At 43.0% G+C, this 21,597-nt stretch overlaps 1 protein-coding gene across 3 annotated transcripts in view; it reads left to right on the plus strand.

Annotated features, from left to right (window-relative positions):
* Window positions 1-3,621: 3,621 nt before the first annotated feature.
* Window positions 3,622-21,597, plus strand: part of LOC117499086 (fibroblast growth factor 14-like) — a 36,261-nt gene continuing 18,285 nt past the window's right edge. The window contains exon 1 of one of the 3 annotated variants that reach the window (XM_034151378.1): window positions 3,622-3,904. In XM_034151378.1, the coding sequence (XP_034007269.1) occupies window positions 3,622-3,904 (283 nt within the window). Of the gene's footprint in view, window positions 3,905-9,766; window positions 9,823-17,554; window positions 17,931-21,597 lie in introns of those variants that run through there. The other 2 variants (XM_034151380.1, XM_034151379.1) reach the window with 2 other exon arrangements.

Below are 21,597 nucleotides of genomic sequence, written 5' to 3' on the forward strand. Positions count from 1 at the left end.
GCTGGAAATTATTTTTAGATTCTTATATTTTATGTCTATTTTAAGTTATTTTAATTTGAATGATTACTAAGGTTTTTTCAATTATAAATCGCCTCTTTTCTGGTTCCTTTGCATTGATGAATCCCCACTGGCTGCAAACCTCACTCTCACATTTCAGTGTTTTGCCTCCTCCTCTCGCCTTGTTTTTCTCTTGCACCCTCCCTCCTCCCACTCCTTCTTTCTCTGCACCCTCAATCCTGAAAATGTTCCTTCTTCCCTTTTCGATTACACTGTATTACAAGCACACACACATACTGTTCACAGGTATGCAGCTGTGGCTCTCTGCACACAGATGATATTTTGCCCCTTGATTAAAGCAATCGCATGCTGCAGACTTGAGCTGCTCCTAACAATACAAGTCGTGCACAGAGTGTGAGAAGGAATCCGCCAGGCACTGTGTGTGTGTGTGTGTGTGTGTGTGTGTGTGTGTGTGTGTGTGTGTGTGTGTGTGTGTGTGTGTGTGTGTGTGTGTGTGTGTGTGTGTGTGTGTGTGTGTGTGTGTGTGTGTGTGTGTGTGTGTGTGTGTGTGTGTGTGTGTGTGTGTGTGTGTGTGTGTGTGTGTGTGTGTGTGTGTGTGTGTGTGTGTGTGTGTCACTGCTCATACTGCCGCTGATAGTGAAGTTCAATGCTTTGTCTGTGATTGATAATTTCTGCATATTTTCACACATTTGAGTGTGTTTTTGACATCTTGAAAACATGCAAAACTCTTGGAAAGAATTACACATGGCGTTATTTGGCTTTATTTGATTATTCACGGCTTAAAAAATCCATCCAAATCCACTGAAAACTTGTGTTGGCTTGATATGATCATTGTGAACACATCATATACGTGTTGGTGTATGACACTTTAAGGTTTGTTGTATTGTTGCATGTTGTCCGTCTTTTAACGAAGAAACACTTTTATATTTGACTAAAGCTCATCACTATTTCTCATGGCTTCTTACTGTGTTAATTTGCTTTTCCTTTAACTCCATGGTCCGCACTTTCATTCCTGTCAGCTCAGAGAGAGGATTTGATTACACTGCAAACATCAAAGGCACTTTATACATGTGAGTGGTTTCCCTTCTTCTCAGTGAAACCGCTGTTTTTATGGGTTACGGTTTAGAAATTGACTGAATCACAACCAAATGAGCCACAAACCCATTTAGAGAATGGATGGTGTGTTTTAAAAGCCTTTCAACAAAGTGCTCTAAGGGACTTTATGGTGTGTGCCAGACACATTTTTCTGTTTCCTTCAAACTATTTCCATCATTCACTGACATTTAATTATTTCCCTTGGTAAAACAGGAAAGGTATGACTTGCTGATGGATATCTGCAAAACCCTGAAGTCAGTTAATTGGGTTTTGTTAGTTTAATCTATTTGAAATGTCTCTGACACTGTTATGCCTTCCCAGAGACCTCACATGCATGTCAGCAGGATAATAAGCTGTCCTCTGATAAGGTTTCTGCCTGTGTGAGTGTGTGTGTGAGTGTGTGTGTGTGTGTGTGTGAGAGTGTGTGTGTGTGTGTGTGTGTGTGTGTGTGTGTGTGTTTGACCAGCGATTGTGGATTCAGCACTATGGACAGCGCCAGCCTCTGAAAACACTGCAGCATTTCCAGCTCCGTTTCAGACCGCAATGAGTGCACACAGTGTATAACTGAGATAAGCTTCTGACAATCTATATGAAATGCACCATGCAGCACTAAATCATTGTAGTAATTTCATTTAAACAAACTAAATGCAAAGGGACAATCAAGATAACTGCTGTTTCGTATACCATACCATCCAATCCGATGTGACTGTAAGGAGTCGTGCAACAGGTGTGCAGACAGAGAAGTCTGCATTAAACTGTCAGATTCTTGGCCGGAGCCTTTCTTTGTATCAGATATAGGCGCTTGTAAAAACTGCAGTAAACAGAGACAGAGGTGTGTGTCTCCGAACCGTATATTTATGACGCCATCTCGGCGCCCTCCTCCCCAAATGTTGCCGCTTACACTTTATATCCAGTCAGTCCAGATGCTGACGGTGTGGGAACCACGTGTCTACGTATCTGCAAGCAGCTCCTCAGAGTAGAGCTGTATCAAGCTGCACAGGCAAACCGGAAGTAGCGATTTCCCTCAGAATAAAAGTCGAGGATAAACTAGACTGAACTCTTATTATAGGAACTTTAACCACAGCTGGTTGGGTTGTTTTTAACAAGTGTGAATTGTAAGGTATCAAAGTCATATGAATAGCCTCGTGCAAACACTTTTATATGAACTTTAATTTACTTCACATTTCTTCTTTAATACTTATTAATTTAAATGCATTCAACATTAGCAATATAATAAATCAAGTAAGATGTTGAAAGAAAATACATACTACAAAAATGAATAAAATAGCCAATAAGAGAGAACCAGATCCTCGTATCAAAATGTGCTTTTGTTTTTACTTGTGATAGTGCAGTTTTTTGTTTTGAAGGAGCCAACCGGAACAGGTGTTTTGATTAATTGCTCCCACTTAGTTGCTGCTTCGGTATAGATAGTCAGTGCACCTCCTCGCGCCCCACCGGCCGCTGGTCGTCTCGAGCGCTGCTGAAGAAGACAGTGAAGCACCAGAGGAGCGCGAGAGGACCACGAGCCAGACCAGGTCTTCTTCTTCTATTTCTTCTTCATTTAGTTTCTGGAGTATCAGAGACAAAGTCCAGCAGCTTCTTCTTTTTTATCAGCAAGGTGAGGAAGAGGAGGAGGAGAAGAAGAGGAGACAGACAGACAGCAGTATATTGGCGCATTGGAGCTTATGGATTATTGAGAAGTGGAGGCCGAAACGCGGATGAAATATTCATAAGGACTTTTTAAAGAGGAAAACACAGAGTGGGATAGTGCAGAGATTCCCTGCAGTGATTCACCTGCCGCTCCTGCGCTCCCAGAGACCCTGTGTGTGTGTGTGTGTGTGTGTGTGTGTGTGTGTGTGTGTGTGTGTGTGTGTGTGTGTGTGTGTGTGTGTGTGTGTGTGTGTGTGTGTGTGTGTGTGTGTGTGTGTGTGTGTGTGTGTGTGTGTGTGTGTGTGTGTGTGTGTGTGTGTGTGTGTGTGTGTGTGTGTGTGTGTGTGTTTGGAAAGGAGCCCCCCTGCTGCAGTACTTGTCTGCTGCTGCTGGTATACAGGGATGCCACCGACTTGCTGACGGACACCCGGTATCCGCACCCTCCCCTCCTCCTCCCCTCCTCCCGGACGGACGCACCGACCCCCTGCGCTCCCCACTAATATGCAATGGTTTTTTGTGAAGAAGCCGACAGCTGCCGCGTACCGCCGACTTCACGCTAGCGCCGCCGCATGCCTGTCCGCCGCTGCGGCTCCTCTCCCTGCGCCGCGCGGCAAACGACGCAATTTGAAGAGGAGCGCTCAGGGGCTTTTGACGCCGCGGCGGCCGGGCGGCAGCAGCGACTTATCCTCCGCCGCTGAGGACCACCGGCCGCTGGGGGAAGAGACCGAGGAGAAAAACGCTGCAGCGGTTGCTCTCTTCCTCGACGCCGACGCGGAATACGCGCTGGTCTCTGGACTCTTGGAGGAACCGGGCGAGGAACCGGGCGACGAGCCGGGCTTCCTGCTCCTCTTCTTGTCTATGGTGCAGATCGGGGGGTCGAAGCACCGCCGAACTGAACCCAACAGCTGGCCGGCTCTGCTGGCATGCAAACAGGGGGGCGGATCAGCCCCCATGCGGTGGGTGAATTTTAGGCTGCCGCATCCGGAGCGCCTCTCGTCCCCTACCTCGTCTTCCTCCTCCTCCTCCTCCCCCGTCTCGGCCAAATCCATGCGGTTTATTTGGAACAACATTTTCAGCAAAGGATCGCATATGCTGCAGTGTCTTTGTGGCAGGAGCCTCAAGAAAAACAAGAACCCAACTGGTGAGTTTGTTGTGTGTGAATGTGTGTGTCTCCCTCTCTCTTTCTGTACGTCTGTGTAGAGATTGATAGGGAAGCACTTTATTGCGTTTCTGTGCGTTTATAAGTAGTGTGCGTGTGTGTGTACTCCCTCCCGAGACTGCACTGTTCCACTGCTTGCTGGTGTTTCTCTGCAATCGCAGTTGTGCAGCAAGTGAGTGCACTACAGGGAGGGGAGGGGGTGTTATGGGGTGATAACTTATTAGCACAGAAACTGACTACAGTGTGCGTGCTGTGCCTGGCAGAGATGCTGCAGAAAATCAAGTCTAATGCAGCATGCAGACCCGTTCAGGCTCCAGTAACCTGCATGATTAAACAGCACATGGCCTTATTTAGACTTCCACTGTGGATATTCATTATAGTGGAGGCTAGAACAGGACAGAGTACGTTTTTCTAGGGTCTGCAGACATTTCTGCCTGAGATTGAAGACCAGATGTGATGTTCTGTTCAGCAGAGCTTCTTGGGTGACTTACTTTAAGGCGTTTTTTTGCAGTTTATTGCAACTTTTTTCCTACCGATAAGCTGTTAATTATGTCCAACACATACTTGGTACACTCACCGGCAACTTGTCCATATTCTAAAGTTGTTCATGAATAACTTTAAAGATCAGTGATGAGATTTGTCACAAGTCTGTGGCTCTGTCCATCCACAGAGTTTAGGGATGATATCACATTTAACTTACTCTAGAGCTTCTGCTCTCCAGACGGTGTGACACATTCAACTAAATGTTTTAACCAAACCAAACAGTTTCCTTTCCTAATCCTCTGCATGATAGCACTACATAAATTGACTTTGGCATTGCAACAGGAAACGGACATTGTTGACATTATTGGCATATTGACATTGCATCCACAAGTTGGCCTCTGCAGCCTCAACACCGTTTTTAGAGGGCAACAGCAGTCCCCTTGCCATCGGGCCTTGTTTGGAAGTCGGATAGCAGTCAGATATTATGTTTTCATGACTAAATGTACACACCAAACTTCCTATCATTGTCTTTTGTTGTATTTGACCTATGAACAAGCAACTGTGATTCATGAACTAGGTGACAAACTCATTGATTGACAAGTCGATAATGATAGTAGCTGTAGTATTCAACTGGTTAGTATACAGTGACCCATCTCTTACTACAATCACAATCATAATACTATCCTTATTTACTGTACCCTTAAATAGCTGACAGATGTAGTGAGGCAACAGAGTTAATATTTGAGTATCCACACACAGTCAGCACAGAAATGTGATGAGATGAGGTCAAAGACATGAATGCTGTGTCTTCTCTTTTCCCCCCGAGTGCTTAACAGTCTCTCTGGTTCTGCTGTCTACGTCTATATCATTGTTGTTTGTGTTTTAAACTAAGAGCCAAGTTGCACCCACCTGTTAGAGACTTTAGTGTGGGGAAGATATAAAGTGCAAGATAACATCTGTGACATTTTCTTATACATTATACTGTCTGTTTTCCGTCTCATGACTGCCTGATATACTGTAGTGATGATTCAACATTTTGTGAGAGGCTGATTTCCTGAAAAATGAAGCTGTACTTTATCAACACACGGCAGATCTATGCCTTTTTCCAAGGCCCTGATCAACAAGTCATCTCTGGGAAAACACCTGAGCAGTAAGACTCCAGCTCCAAACATAAACCCCTAATCTTGCAGATTAAAGGTGGAAACAAACACGATCAATATTGATGTGTTGGCGAAAGGTGAAAGGAATAATTTGCTAACACAACAGAGCAACGTTTCCTCAGCCTCTATTCACTGCCGGCCAACACGCCACTGCATGCAATTTATAAAAGTGTCACATGATGTTTTTTCTGTCCTCTGGGCTCTTTGTTTCTGCTTTCATTCCTTTTTGCTTATTTGATGAATTGGCTCGCAGCTAAACTTGCAGGATTTATGAGAGAAGGCGTATACTCCCATGATACAAAACAGGGATTTTTAAGTAAAGAATAAATAATTTACATATAACAGCAAACTTTCCAAGGTCTTGTATTTAAAACATGGCCATAAAGCTGAAATAATTGTTGTCACATGACCTTAAAGTTTGGTCCTTCAATGTGATGGATAAATCTACTGATAAAGACCATGAGATCTGGTTGAAAGCATCGGAGAAAGCCAGTAAGTGAACATCGAGCTTCAATAAAAGTCAGTTTATGACAGTTTTGATATTCCATTAATATTTAATCTGCTATTCAAGTAAAAAAAAACTTTTGTGAATGAATTTTTATGGTCTTTTTTTGTGTTTAATAGACTTTATTAACCACCATTCTTGCTGTTTCTCCAATTCAATTCACTGTTAAGCACATAACTTTGCTTTTGGCCATCAAATTCATTATATCATATTTAAAATGGCTCAGTGTTTAGCCACATGTCCTGGTGTTTTTCAACCACATGTTGTGTAAATCCTTCCAAATGCAAGTGTTTGCTTTTCCATGTGTCGCTTTGTCATGTGACGCGATTAGCTTCTGGAAGAAAATCTCACACACACTCAGTGGGATTGCAAAGAAGAGCAGCAGGATGTACTGTACACCATTAAGTTCCCAGCGAGCATCCTGCAGCAACACTCATAGATTTATAGCAGGCAGCTCCATTTAGCTGTCACTTTCTCTTTTAATTAAAGAAAAACGTACTGAATGTACTCTGCCTCGGAGCTTTAGTGTGTGTGTGTGTGTTTATAATACACACAGCAGTTGGTGGTGAAATATGGACCCGCTGTTGATGGGTTGGAGGCAGCGAGGAGTTTTGCTGACGCAGCATTTGTTGCCGTTTTTCCTCTGAATTGCACAATTTAGTGAAAGTCCACTGGGAGGACTGAAATACAGCTTTGTTTAGTGTGTATGGATGCGTGTGTGCATCAGTGTCAGTGGGCGATTCAACAAGAAGCTAGTTAAATGTTTCATTCTTCTCTTTAGTTCATGTTGTCAAAGTTGACTTTTAATTAAAATGTGTATTATTATGATGATCAGATCATGTCTAAATTCTGGTAGAAGAGGATGTTAACTGTGGCTTTTTCTTCTTGTACATTCATTGTCTACGACTCAGACTAAGGAGCAGGTTGTTGTGAGTCACCACACCACGATAGCAATCATCAATTTCCATTCACTGTCAAAAGTAAGTGAAAAAAGAGCCATTTGTGTTGAACAATGCTGCATTGCTAACAAATTACAGCTAACTTTAGAGAAATGTACTAGATTTTCTGTGGCTGTTTAAAAGCACCCCATTATTTTCCTGTTGAATTCTTTATGATCAGTTATATGCAAATTCATTTTTCATCAGTAAGCAGGTAGGCTTTCTTCAAATTAAACTTGCAGTATCAACAAATGGCATCTATCAAAAAGGTGAATCACTTTTTCTCAAAATGGATTGATTAAGTCAGGTCCCTCCGTTTTGGAGCGTTTCCTGTAAGAACCTGTGAATGGAGCTGTTGTAAATGAGACTCCAGATAGCCCAGCATCAGTATCATTCATTGTTAAAAAGAACAAGCCCCAATGTTACTCAATGTCTTGTGTCCCATGTGATGTGACCCAGATAGAGACTTTCACCCTTTTATAGCTCAAGTAGGCGTGCACGCCCACATACACACACAAGCCTGCTCACCTTCTCTGGAGAGTTCCCATTAAGGCATCTTGCTTTATATTTTATTCAAACACTGGAGTATTGCAGTGGGGTTCGTGCCAACTCGGATCTGACTCTATTTGTGAAAGGCTCTCACACACACGCATACTGTACAATACACATTAATGTTATTTTAATATATTGAATCAGTGGAAAGCGTTGAATCAAAAATGTCTTCATGCCATATTTTCCTTCAGCTGGCAACAAACGAAGTGTGTGTGTGTGTGTGTGTGTCTCAGTTGCGTGCGGCTACATTGTCCGAAAGTGATGAGTTGACAAAATAGTGACAGTCATAGTGATGTCTGTCCTCTAAGGTCACATGGAGGGTTTTGGTGCAGTACTCTAATATTGTGTGTGTGTGTGTGTGTGTGTGTGTGTGTGTGTGTGTGTGTGGGGTCATTAGTTCCCGGCCTCATTGTTTAAAACTCTCTGAGTCTGCAGAAAAACTTGCTGGTCTGATCTTCTTTCGTCCGAACTCTCATGTACGTCACGCGTCACAGTCACACACTCATAAGCTGTCAACTAGTCACACCCGTCACAAACACACACACAGCGCAGTCACACACACACACACACACACACACACACAGCGCAGTCACACAGGTCATTTATATAATCAGAGCAAAGCAACAGTGTTTCTTATGCCATATTCCCAATGTTGAATAGCTTCTTTTCGTATGTCTTATACGCACTCTAGTGCAGTTCAGTATATTGAATACAGTGTTAAAGCTGAAAATACTTCTGTAAACAAAGTTCTGATGAATTGCTGTGCAGCTTCTGAACAGCAAACGGATGAAGTAATTGTCTCACTGGAGAACATAGTGGAACATTTAGCAGCACAAGAGCCAGATATTTCCCCTTGTACGTACTCTGAGTTTATTATAGTACTTTAATCTAATAAATGTCCTAAGTGACCCTTTAACAGCATTATCTGATCTGTGACATCCGTATCAGACAAAAGCTGTTTTGTGAAGGCTGTGTTCGTGATCGTAATTTAGTATGAAACAAATGGTCGGCGAACTTTACACTGCACAAACATTTGACACTACATCGGCAATAATATCCCACAAATGCTACAAATGTTTACACCCTAAAGCTGCCTTTACCAAATTGTTGCATTCCTGCTTTCCGGGGGCATTGTTGAGTTAAGTGAGGGGAGGTATTGAAGGGTGTCAAACAAATAATACCTTTTTTAAAAGACTGTTGCAGTGCAGTGGAAACACTCTGAATTCCCAAATGAGACCATGAGCAGGAGTGTAAAGGTGAATGAGAGAATGTGGGCGTGTGTTTGGACGGCTCTCGCTCCAGGTTGCTGTCGTGAGAGAGTGAGGGCTGAGTGTTATTTTTCCATTTGCACTTAAACAGCAGCAGGGCATCAAAGGCTCCACTAAGAAGTGTTTTCGCAGACTAAATGATAAGAACTAGAGAAACACTTGACAACAACTCGGTCTCTCGCTCTGACTCGCTGCAAAAAGAGTGTTTCATTGGAGAGACTGCAGATGCCGGATATATGTTGTCACTGAATTGTAGTGGTAGAGTATTCAAGCATAAGGCGGCGTGTGGCGCAGTGGGTTGTGTGTTGGTGTTCGGATCAGGGGGTTCAAACCCCACTGCAGTCAGCATGTCGTTGTGTCCCTGAGACACTTCACCCCAAATTGCTCCTGTGGGGATTGCCCACAGTATTGAGTATGTAAGTCGCTTTGGATAAAAGCGTCTAACAAGTGTCATGTAATGTAATAAGGCATATTGTATTTTTTGCCTAAATTAAACTCAAGATGCTTGCTTTTCCCAGAGCTTTCTACATTATTACACAGATTACACATGCATGGTCAATAGCTGTCATAAAGATAAAACAGTTCATTGTGAAAAATAAACGTGGAAGTTTGTGAAAGTTTGGAGGCTGACCTCACCGATGAGTTCCTACTCTGTAGCTTTTTCTTGGCACCTTGTCTCCTTATCTGTGCTTCCTTTGTTCCTCCTCTCCCTCACACACACTTGAGTTGACTTTTTACTCTTCTCTTGTCTGGGTTAACCTTTTGCTCGATGACAGCCACCGCATGACATAATGGCCGTATCTGTCCCCCTCACTGTGTGTCGGCATCTGAGGCCGCGTCGGGGGGGCTTCAGGCGATTTTAGAAAGTGAGTTTTCAGTGGAGTCCAATGGGCCGGTGTTTACAGGTGTGTTTGTGTGTTAGCCATGGACTATGAGTTTATACTGAAGATAGCAGAGAGGAGATTAAAGGCCGCTCTGGGCCGAGCTGACCCAGGTAAGATGCTCTTTAGACCATTTGACTCACTCATTAATGCAAAATATACAGCTCTGGGTTTCATCTGTGGTTGTACATTTACTTATTTACACTTTTATCTACCTTCATCGTGATGTCAAACTTTATATACTTTTCAAAAGTTTGCTTTAAAAAAATGCATTTTGTATGTCTACTTTTGGACTTTTCCTTGGTGCTAAGCTCTAAGCTCTAAACTCGCTTCAGAGCAATAAGACGGGGCAAAATGAGAATGGGAAGGGATCACCTGATAAAAGTGCTTTTCATGTTGTGTTATGATTGTCATTGATAGTGAAATGAGACGTTTGGGATCAATTTCATGCCTTTCTGTCTATTGCGTTATCATTTTAAAGTATGCTATCATCTGAAATCCATTAGCAGTAGTACAATTGTTATAGATTTCATATTTTGAAAGCCCTTTTTGAAATCGCACCTGTACCTGTGAGAAGTGCTGGTCTTAGATCTGTATTGTGGCACATTTTGGATTAGATGCGGTCTTATGTTAGCCTCACACGCTGAATGGGATCCTCAAACACACCGTGATGCTGGAGTGTTGACATTGTCACTTTAGAGGGATTACGGAGCGGGCATACTGTACACACGGTGCCTTTAATGCAGCAATGTGGGGAAACCGATTAGTCAGAGGCCTCTTCAGCGTTACTGTCAGCCTCAGAAATGTGTTAGCACTTAGAGCAGCTATGTTCACAATGTGGCCTTAATACCCTGCCTATTGTCATGCCACTATTATTTATCTGATTCAAAGACTGAAGGAAAAGGGACAGATCTGCTGTATCACATCAGATTCAAGTTAGGAAAGCTAGTTTTTATTTGATTGTTGGATTTGTTAGCCCTTTGGGTTTCTTTGTTTAACAGAAATCACGACTGACCACAACAAAACTTATCCAAAGATCCGCCACCTTGTCAGTTATCCTCCTCCTTTATCCCACTGTGATGTGAAGCCTGAGGAATAACACATGTTCAGAACAATAACAATTATTTAACTCAGACTACAGCTGATTGGAACTGCTGCCGTGTGTGGGTGGCACTGAAAACCTTAAGAGCTTAACAAAGTTGTATCTCTTGTTAAATGATCTACCTACGCTCTCTGTTCCGGTTATTCCAAAGTAAGGTTGTGTGTTATTCAGTCAGTCGGCCATGCAGGAGCATTTTGAAGGTAGTTGAGATACTGTTTTTAATGCTGCAACTAGCAAAGAGTTTAAAATGATATAATCTGTAAACCAAGGGGATCAAAACCAGTTCAAGTGAACAGTCTTTTACATGATGCCAAAGCGTTTTGACAGAATTGCCAACACAATCAAACGGTGACCCAACGGAGACGTGACTGACTTACAGAGCAGTTTACAGTGATGTGCAGAGGCATGAGAATAAATCAGCGTATTTTAAAGGGCCAGCACAGTGAATAAATCCACTGAGGAACCAAGTTGTGGTTTGGCGGAGACTAAAGGAGTGCCACTGGTGGGAGAAACCATTTAACTCTAAGTGCTTTCGGACCCTGCAGAAGGGAGAGTCAATGAATCGGTATATTCCTCTGACAGTACTATCCCTCTCCAGCATCACACTCCACTAAAGTGATTGCACTTGAGTGATGGCCAGGTATAATGCGAGTTATTCACAAGTCTTTTCACATCTTATTTTTCATTGTATGTTTTTAGTTGACTATAATAACCCTCCTTCAGACTTTTCCTACACATCGGTTTCACAATATATAGACATAGCTTATTTTCCAGCTCAGACTTTCAGCGTCTCTCAGTCTCATATCTCTCCCCCTCTCCCCCTCCTCCCGTCTTCCTCTATAGTTCTGACTTTTTATGGAAAGATCTGGAGCGATTATGTAACCACTGACGCAGAAGTCTCCCAACTGTTATCATTTTGCGTGAAAAATTAACACTGCCTCTAACTTGATCTCCTTGTGACCTTTGACTTCTCTGTGGAAATCCCCAAATGGAGGGTCAACACGACATGCTATTGAAAAACTGCTTTTAAAATGAATGCTTCATACACATCCAGTGGCTTTCTTTCCACAGTTGTTCACTCTGGAGAAACTGTTACTATTACTTCACACTTTAAAGTAACAACAAGAAATATAAGGACAGCACTTCCTGGGGATATCCTCGTGAAATGCCATTTCCCCTAAGACAACTGGAAGCTTTTAAAAGATAAATCCATATGTAAGGTTTAAAAAAAGATACACTTGTATGTGTTAAGGGCAGGCCAGTTTGACTAAGACCACAGCTTTATTTACCCATATATATAATATGTGGATCATTGAGCAGCTCCACATCTCTTCACAGTGAAATAACCACATTTATTTACCATCAATTTTGAATTGAGGTGAACTTGGCCACAGTGAGTCTTAGTTTTCTCCTCATATGGAAGCTAACAAACCCTTGAAGCCAGACTGAAGAAGAAATAACACATGCTTCCTCTTTGAATTGAAAAAGTGGAAATTATACTTTCAACAGACAGATATTGCTGTGTAACTTATATCGCTGTGTGTCAGATGACAGACTTCATGGCTCTTCTCTTCTCCTACTCCTGATCAACTTGAGTCTTACTTCAAACCTCAAACACCTACTTCCATTTTGATACAGGGTTAGATAATCGGCCTCTTTAATGAGGCATATATAACTGTAACTGTAGTTGCTGGGTTACACAGGCTGGCTGATGTTCTTCACTAAGAAAGTTAAAGTTATCAAGTTAACTTCTATGACTGACAAACTATGTTAAAAGGAACAACACGGATGTCTATTTTTGCCTGCTGGTGGATCCCAGAAGATCTAAAGTTATTCACTGGTGTTTGAGAAATTCAGGATGAGAGAGGAATAGGTAAAAGAGAAAGAAAGAGGGGGGGGATTGAAGACACTCGAGGCAGCAGACACACAGAGATGTAAGAAAAAAAAGAGAGAGGGGATGTTAATGAATAATTCAGTCGCTCCACTCCATCGCCTCCTCCCTGCTGAGTTGGTGATGTTACAAAGATAGACAAGGAGAGGAGAAAAAGGAGATTAGCTGGGAGGAGGAAAGGAAAGTAAAGGAATGGGAAGGAGAGGAAAAAGAAGTAGGAGTGAGGAGATAAGGAAGCAAGATGAAAGTAAGTGATATGAGAGAAAAGAGGAGAGGAGATGAAAGGAAGGGGAATGAAAGTGAAAAAGGAAAGGAGATGAGAAAGAAGACAAGAGTTTAGAGAAAAGGAGAAGAAGTGGGGGGGGCTATTGTTGTTTTCTAGCTGTGTCATTATATGCATGTGTTGCATGCATTTGGGCAAGTGTGTGTGCGTGCTGTGTGAGAAAGAGAAACACAAACCCATAGACAGTGCAGAGAGATGAAGTCAGAGCCGCAGTACGATGAATGTAATTGACGCTAGATGTGTGTGTCTTTGTGTTTGTGTGTGTGTGTGTGTGTGTGTGTGTGTGTGTGTGTGTGTGTGTGTGTGTGTGTGTGTGTGTGTGTGTGTGTGTGTGTGTGTGTTATCCTCTCGGCATTCGGCAGGTGTTTCTCTCGCTCCGTTCGGAGACCCACCTGCGTCACTAATCACTCGTTACCCTGGTAACAGTGGATTTCCCCGTGCCTCTGCTGTGAGCGAGTGTGTGGGCTGGAGTGTGAGTGTGAGCTATGACTCATCCTGCTTCGTTCAGAGTGGCTATCCTCACACTCCTGTCTGGGGAACACCCACCCCCATCTGTTACCTCCCTCTCTCTCTTTCCCCCCCGCCCGGCCATCCCCTTCCTCGCCTCTTTCTTAACTATTTTCCCCAGCCTTAAAGATGCATTTTGCCGTTGTATTCTCATTACATCCATGTGGAGTCTACCTGTTGCACACTCTGCACGTCCATTAGCATGAGCAGCCACAGCCTCCGCGATCAAAGAGCACCACCTACAGAGAAGCTGTTTTATCGACAGGCAATCCCTGGGAAAGTCTGGCTTTCATTGATTTATCGGACAGTATAAATAAAGCCTAATTCTCCTAGCTGCAACAAATCCCACCAAAGGAATCTTCTTTTTAAAGGAATAGTTTTGGAAATAAACGCTTGTTACATAAATCTCCTTCGGAAAGAGAACATTTCATTTCACAAAGGGTGGAAATATTACTTTATATAGTTAAAAAAAAGTTGTAAGACTGATCAAATAACACCAGTATACTTCACCAACTCTTACGGAGCACACGCCCCAAGTACAACTATGTCGTAGTACTCAGGCAACAAACTGACGATGCTAGAAAATGTTCCCCATCTTAAGAAAGAGGAAAGAAAGGGAGGTGAGCAATGATTGAGAGTCAGACCTAAACATTTCAGATGTGTGTATCTCACACTGCTGTCACTTTTATTCATGTGTCTTTGCTTTTAAATGAGTGTTCATAATATGTTTCTTAATGCTCTTAATGTCTTTCAGTTTTGTAAAGCACTTTGAATTTCCTTGTGTTGAAATGTGCTATATAAATAAACTTGCCTCGCCTCGCCTCGCCTCGCCTCGCCTCGCCTCGCCTATATTGTACTGAATATCATTGAGCAATGACAAAACCAAGATCAGAACCAAACAGTCATCTTCATCCTCCCACATGCAACATGTTCACTACTTTTACTCTCTTTTAAAGTACTTTTGACCATTTTTTTCTTGTCAGCGTACTCGACACTCGTTTGTAGGTGTTTACGAATAAAAAACATGTTGATTTCAGTGTCTTAATGATACTCTTTTAACTGGTTCATTGGGTTTATTCTCAGGATTTGGCTTTTAGAAGTAATACTTTGAATAAAAAACGACAAGTCTGAAGCTGTCCTTAGTGTTCATGAAAGCATCTTGAAGACCAAAAGAACAATTACAGAGCCGTGAAAATAAATTAAGGTCAAAAGTGAGTAGTGTATAAATTCAATGCTTTTAAGGAAGCAGTTTTGTGAAGAAAGAGGATTTGCGGAAAATGTGTTGTTTTCTTTTACCGCCTGTAGAGGGCGCTGCTGCCTATGTGCAGAAGCAGAGTATATGTGTTGAAGCATAGACATGCAGTAAAGCTTAAAATAGATAAGAAGTGTGTATCTGTGTGTGTGTGTGTTCCCTCAGGAGAGAGCTCTGGGTGCTTAATAAAAGCATGTATTTAATATTTATGCACACTATTGCATATTTCAGTCTACTTGCATGATTTATGTGCGTTCATCCGCGTGTTTGTTTTGGATGAGCACAGGTTTTTTTTGTAGGGGATGTATGGTGAAATAATTGCATGGAAGCGGCATGGGTTGCATATCATTTATCTTTTGAAGCTAAAGAGCTGCGTCCCGCCTTCCTCGGATGCTATAAAAAGCCGCAGAGGAGATGAATTTTAATGTAAATGAAGCTTTGATTTATTCATAACTCCTCGCATTGACTGACCTGGATAAAACAGCGTACACACACTTTTTTGTGTTCCCTTTGCTGCTGCCTGGGAAGAAGAACAGTGTTAGGGCGAAGCAGTAGTTCCTCCAGTGTGATTTAAGTGTGTCAGCAACATTGAAGACAATAATCCTGAACCTGGTAAAATAGGACAAAAGATGAATACTGATGGTGGCAGATTGCTGCTGTGTATATAGGACTCTTTGAAAATAGGCCATAAGACAATCAAGCAAGGCAAATTATGTCAGGATGAAAATAAAAAAGCAATTTAGTTCAAAAAAGATCTGACAAGCTCTCCTCCATTTAGTTATAGCGCTTGAAGGTTCTTTTTATCTTGTCTGCCTTTTGATCATTATGTATCGCTCACTGTGCTTGTGATGTTCTCTCATTATTAATCCTGTTATCAGTGAGCTCCTATTGTTGGGCTGGTGTTCTTAGACATGCTCTGGTGCCACCTAGTGGGTATGAGGAAACACATGCATTACATTTCTGTACAAAAAAACAACTGTGTGTGTGTGTCTGTGAAAAGCACAGTGTCTGAGAGGCTGTTCGCTGTCCATGGTGCTGACATATTTGGTTAGAGTGTTCCGGCCTCCAGCTGACATCAGGAAGCCTCAGAGAAACCTGATTATTTTTTTATTGCAAATGTTTCACCTGCTGCACTCGAGTCCCTTTTCGCATCCTTGTAACATAGACAGAAATACTTGAAAACTAAAAGGACTTTAATTTATTTAGAATAGTTCCAGAACCCATAGTTACATAAGAGTAACCCACATACGTACAGTAAATGCAGGCTACAGCTACTACTATAATATATTCACTGTTTACAATTAGCATTTTTGAATGTAATTAGACTTTAGCAACACATCTATTTTGGGATCAAAAGGCTAAATCCCGCCAAATGATTGTGATTACCATTCTGAATGAATCTTTTATACAGTGAGATCTCTTTAAGGCAAAGTTGACTGACAATGATGGAAATGTTTCAGCCCTATGGGAAGTACACTTCATGCATATATCATGGGGTTCCACTCTGCCTTCAAAAAGCCACACGGCCACCCTCCGCTGTCTATTATTCATTATAAGGACAGATATAAATGAAAAGGTTTGGGGATTTTATTTGATATAACTTTCCCCAGAAGAAATGTATATTTCATTTCAGCGTCCTTTTTGTTCAGCTGCGGGTCCCCGCCCAGAGATGAAGGACCTACATGCTGCACTGGAAAGGCAATTTTGTGCTGGCCAAATTTGAATCAGAACAAATCTTTCCAAAAAAGAATAATACTTTGTTTGACTTTGTCTGCTTGTACACCTGATACTGTTTCATCAGGGAGAAAATGAGAGTGCACAGTCCTGTAGTATAACCTTACCGCAGTCACAGGAAGCCGTACACGTGTACAGTCCACCTGACATGTGAGGCACATCAGCCTGTCCATCACCAGCCTCTTGCATTTTTAAACTGCCAGAGGTGAAAAGCCGGCCATCTGCTGAATACAGCAACGTATAGGATAAGGTGGAAGAAGTACTCAGTCGTAGTATTATTTGCAGTAGCAGTAGAAGTTGTAATCTTAGTGAAGGTCCTGTATTCAAATGTTTGCATATTGTTAATTTTCTAGAGTTTAAATTGCAAGTTCTGTTTCTCGTAAGATTTTTTATACATCTTCAATATTTTAGATCGGATGAAAATCGACCACTTGATGGCAGCAACAGGTAGCAACATGACAAAAGATAGAATAGGAATTAGTAGACTTGATCATTTTAATCTTGTGACTTAAAGGGTAAGTCCACTAGTTACATTTTTAGAAATGCATTTAGTTAAAAGTAGCTAAAGCTTTTAAATAAATGTAGTGGAGTTAAATTACATGATATCCCTTTTTAAATGTAGTGGAGTGTAGAAGAGTATACAATGGAAATACTCGGGTAAAGTACCTCAACATTGTAAGTACTTGAGTAAATGTATTTAGTTACTTCCCACCTCTGAGAAGCCTATTGGTCTTACCCATTTGGAAACACACATCCTATCAAGCTTTCACTTTGAAAGTCAGTCCGCCCTCTTTCCGGTGATGCTCTGAGTTCCTCTCGGTAGTTTCACGCAGCTCCTGTCAGTGGAATACAAACGGGAACACAGAAACGCTTTCTGAGCCATTATTCTCCTTTTTATTTATTTTTCTCGCCTGTTGACCATGGGAACACACAGTGACAGGCGGGCTCCGGTGATGTGGGTTGCAGGAGCCGTTCAGTGACAGCTGACTGACAGACTGACCGGTGAAACGTGACGGACAGGTAACCGGCTGGACGTTTCAAATCAATGGCCCGGGGAATAGCCACGAGAGAAAATATGCTGTAGGTGAAGTGATTATTTTGGACTTGTGGCTGAAGTACAGTATGGGGCCGTTATAGCCGGGACGCGGAGACTGGAGGTTTGCGTCTGGGTTTGTCTGCCCTCCGTCCCCTCCGGTGGACACAACTGAAGAGACTGGAGACTCGGACGGAGACGTGGCTGTTTTTGTTTCGGCGGAGACATGGCAGCAGCCATCGCCAGCGGTTTGATCCGCCAGAAGCGACAGGCGAGGGAGCAACATGCCCACCGACCGACCCCTCACCGGCGGCGGAAGAGCCCCGGTAAGAAGCCGGGGCTCTGCAACGGGAACCTGGTCGACATCTTCTCCAAAGTCCGGATATTTGGCCTGAAGAAGAGGAGGCTACGGAGACAAGGTGTGGGGGGGAACGGGGGTGCGTGTGGAGAAACGCGCACATGCATGCACACGAAATGGCTATTAAAATGCAGAAACGCACGCACGCTTATGCACTTTTACGCGCGGTCATACAAAACCACCCTTTTACGCATGCACGCGCTGGCTGGTGCACACACACGCACACACCCCAACAATCATGCACAAACACAGAATGACAGACTCGCCCCTCTCTGTCCTCTCTGTGGTGACACACACACACACACACACACACACACACACACACACACACACACACACACACACACACACACACACACACACACACACACACACACACACACACACACACACACACACACACACACACACACTGTCATGTCTTGTATTGCCCTATGGTTCAGTAGTTTCCAGGTACATCCATTATTGAAGCCACAGATTAGTCTGTCTAGTCTCTCTCTCTCTCTCTCTCCGCCTGTCTCTGTGCATCTCTACCTCGCCCTCTCATTTTCAGCTCATAATTTAAAAAGCTCCGTCACCTCGATCAGAATTTGCCTTAACACTTGCACTTTGTCCGAACTAGAACACGAACAGAGCAAGAAAATGAAAGGACACTTGCTCCATGTGATGTAGAAGGTATTTTTCCTTAATTGGAGGTCAAAAAGTAACATTTTCCACCTTTCAGGTCTCACTCAAATCCATTTGAACATTATTGTCCAATCACGGGACAGATCTCACGGTGAATGCACAGAGTATTGATTGGACATCTCGGTGAATGCAGATTAATGAGAATGTTGTGATTGTGTGCTTTGGTGTGCATTCAATAGCAGAGGCGACAAGTGCTTTTGTAATCAATTGATTGTGTGAGAAATCAGCCGGTGCTTTGAATACAGAGGGATGGATGAAGGGAGGAGAGAAGGAGGCAGGAAATGACAGGACGAGGAGATGAGGAGTCATGTCGGTTTTTAGCCGGTTTCAGAGACAAATGTGAGATCCTGTCGCCTGTCTCCTTTCGCCCTTACGCACTTTCATTTCACTTGCTCTTCTTACCTTTATGTCCTTTCACCCTTCAACATTTACCCCCCATTTCCCCACATTTCTCTTCCCTTTTGTTTTCACTGGTCTCCCTTCCTCATTACATGTTCCTTCCTTGTTCCCTTCAGGAGGTAAAAACTGCTTCCTCTCCTCTCTGCGTCTTATCTCCACATCCCATGCTCTGCTTTTTTATTCCTCTTGTTTTATCATCCCTCGTTTCTCCTTCTGCATCCCCCAACTTATTTTCACCCTTCTTCCCAACACCCTTCCAAAATCATCCTATTCCCCCCCCAACCTCCTTTTAGAGGTTTCCTTCCTTGAGCCTTTTCTCCTCTTTTCATATCCCTTTTTACGTTTAATTTCCTCTTTTGCATCGCATGTTGCTCACGCATCACCTTCAGTTCCTCTACATGTCCCCCCTTCTCTTCCCTTTCCCCCTTTTGTCACCTTTCTTCTCAATTCTTCTTTAGTTCAACCCCCTTTCTCCCCTCTAACCTTCCCTCCCCCGTCTTTGCTTCAGTTTCTCCACACAGTCCTTCCTCCATTCTCTTCTCGTTTCCCCTAATTGTTCACCATTTTTCCTTACCTTCTTCTTTCTTCCTCCTCCTCCTCCTCGGCTCACCACCTTCCTCCTCCCCATCCAATCATCCTGACACATCTTAGATCTTTTGATCCCTACTTCAAGCTTCATTCACTTCACCTTTTTCCTCCCAGTTTTCCTTTCCTTCTTCCCTACCTCCCTTCTCTCTCTCTTCTGCGTTCCCGGCTGTGAGAGCTGCTGGCGAAAGCTTGGCAACGTCCACAATTGCCCTGGTGTGTGTGTGTGTGTGTGTGTGTGTGTGTGTGTGTGTGTGTGTGTGTGTGTGTGTGTGTGTGTGTGTGTGTGTGTGTGTGTGTGTGTGTGTGTGTGTGTGTGTGTGTGTGTGTGTGTGTGGTGTGTGTGTGTGTGTGTGTGTGTGTGTGTGTGTGTGTGTGTGTGTGTGTGTGTGTGTGTGTGTGTGTGTGTGTGTGTGTGTGTGTGTGTGTGTGTGTGTGTGTGTGTGTGTGTGTGTGTGTGGAATTTGCCAACATCCCCTTCTGTCTTCCAGAGGTTTTGTGAAGGAGGCACGGACTCAAAATGATCTGCAGCCTTCCTTACGTGATGTGGTTTATTAGAGCTAAAATGTGCATGCTTTTATCAGCTATACTGACATGAAGCCACAATTAGGTTTTTTATAAAAAATGTGATATCAGTCTACTTCTGATATGAGGGAGGCTCCTCCTTGTCCACAGCTTGTCTCAGGGTGTTGCTATTAGTAATTAGACGTCTGAACGGAGAGTCAACAGCACTGATGTGGGCGGATTTTCCTCAACCGTATTTAAATCCTGCAGAGAAATCAGTCTCATTTAAGAGCTGCTAGCACACCTTAAACCACTTAATCAATCAGCGTCAGAGTGGAGGATTTGTGACATGATGGACAGGAATTCCCCGCCAAATTAAAAGATAATCGCTGCCACAATATATTGGCTTCTGGTCGCTTAAAGGTCCCATGTCTTGTGTGTTATGAAGGTTTTTATGCATGTAAACGGTCTGCAGAGTAAAAGCTAGTGGAGCCTTGCAGATGGGGGTGCTGCAGCCCCCTCAGCACCCCCCCCCCCCTTCCCGCGTCCATTTGTGATGTCTCGCTGTCTCGCTGTCTCGCAGACCCCACGCAGCAAGCAGGAAATGAACCCAGCTCACACTGTCGGCTCCTCGCAGCAGCGAGCCGCGCAACGTCCCGCCAACACGGCACCCAGACCCCACGCAGCATTCTCATCTGTTTGTCATTACTGGTGTCATTTTCTGGTTGCTAACAAACGCCATTGTAACACATATCACTGATGTTCCGCTGTAACGGTGGTGGACTCATGAGAACAGAGTGGGCGAGCTGACCAATCAGAGCACAGTGGGCTCACAGGGAGGGGGGGGCAGGAGCTCCAACAAGCCGTTTAGGACAGAGAGTGAATACACCTACTATACAGAGATGCTGTTTGAGAAACCCATGTGAGTTTGGAACATTAAACAATGTAAATCTATTCTAGTAGACCTCAACAATGGAATTATGATCAGTAGAAATGGCCATGACATGGGACCTTTAAATCAAAACAGAAATCATGCTGCCGTCACACATCAGTTGCGTCATACCGCATTCAGCTAGGAAAGTTATTCTGATATCACATTCTGCCACTGAAATGCACCTGTAATATAGCCATATCACACAGGGTTATAAGCCAATAGACAGGCCGATATATTATTATTAACTAGGACTAATTTAGTAACATTTGACATTATATTATTTAGATCAACACATAGATGATCTATCAAGGACATGTCAAGTTGTAGAGAAAGACAACAAACCATCAATTTAGCTGCTTCCTCTGATAATGCGTCACACAAACAAGCACATAGAGATTGAAATGTGACTCATTTCAGTCTGTCTGCAGCGTGTGGCAGGTAAACTTTAAATCATAGAACGGCAAGAAATATCACAGCTGTCAGTCAGAATACATTTCAGATAGAGCAGAAAAATAAAGACTTCATATTGGGAAGAGGACACAAAAGAAGGATGCAGTTAAAGTGAGGAGGTGATGTAGTGAATTGTTATTTCATTATTGATTTAAGTGTATCAATAATT

Source organism: Trematomus bernacchii, unplaced genomic scaffold (assembly GCF_902827165.1).
Source record: "Trematomus bernacchii unplaced genomic scaffold, fTreBer1.1, whole genome shotgun sequence".
NCBI classification, from domain to species: domain Eukaryota; kingdom Metazoa; phylum Chordata; class Actinopteri; order Perciformes; family Nototheniidae; genus Trematomus; species Trematomus bernacchii.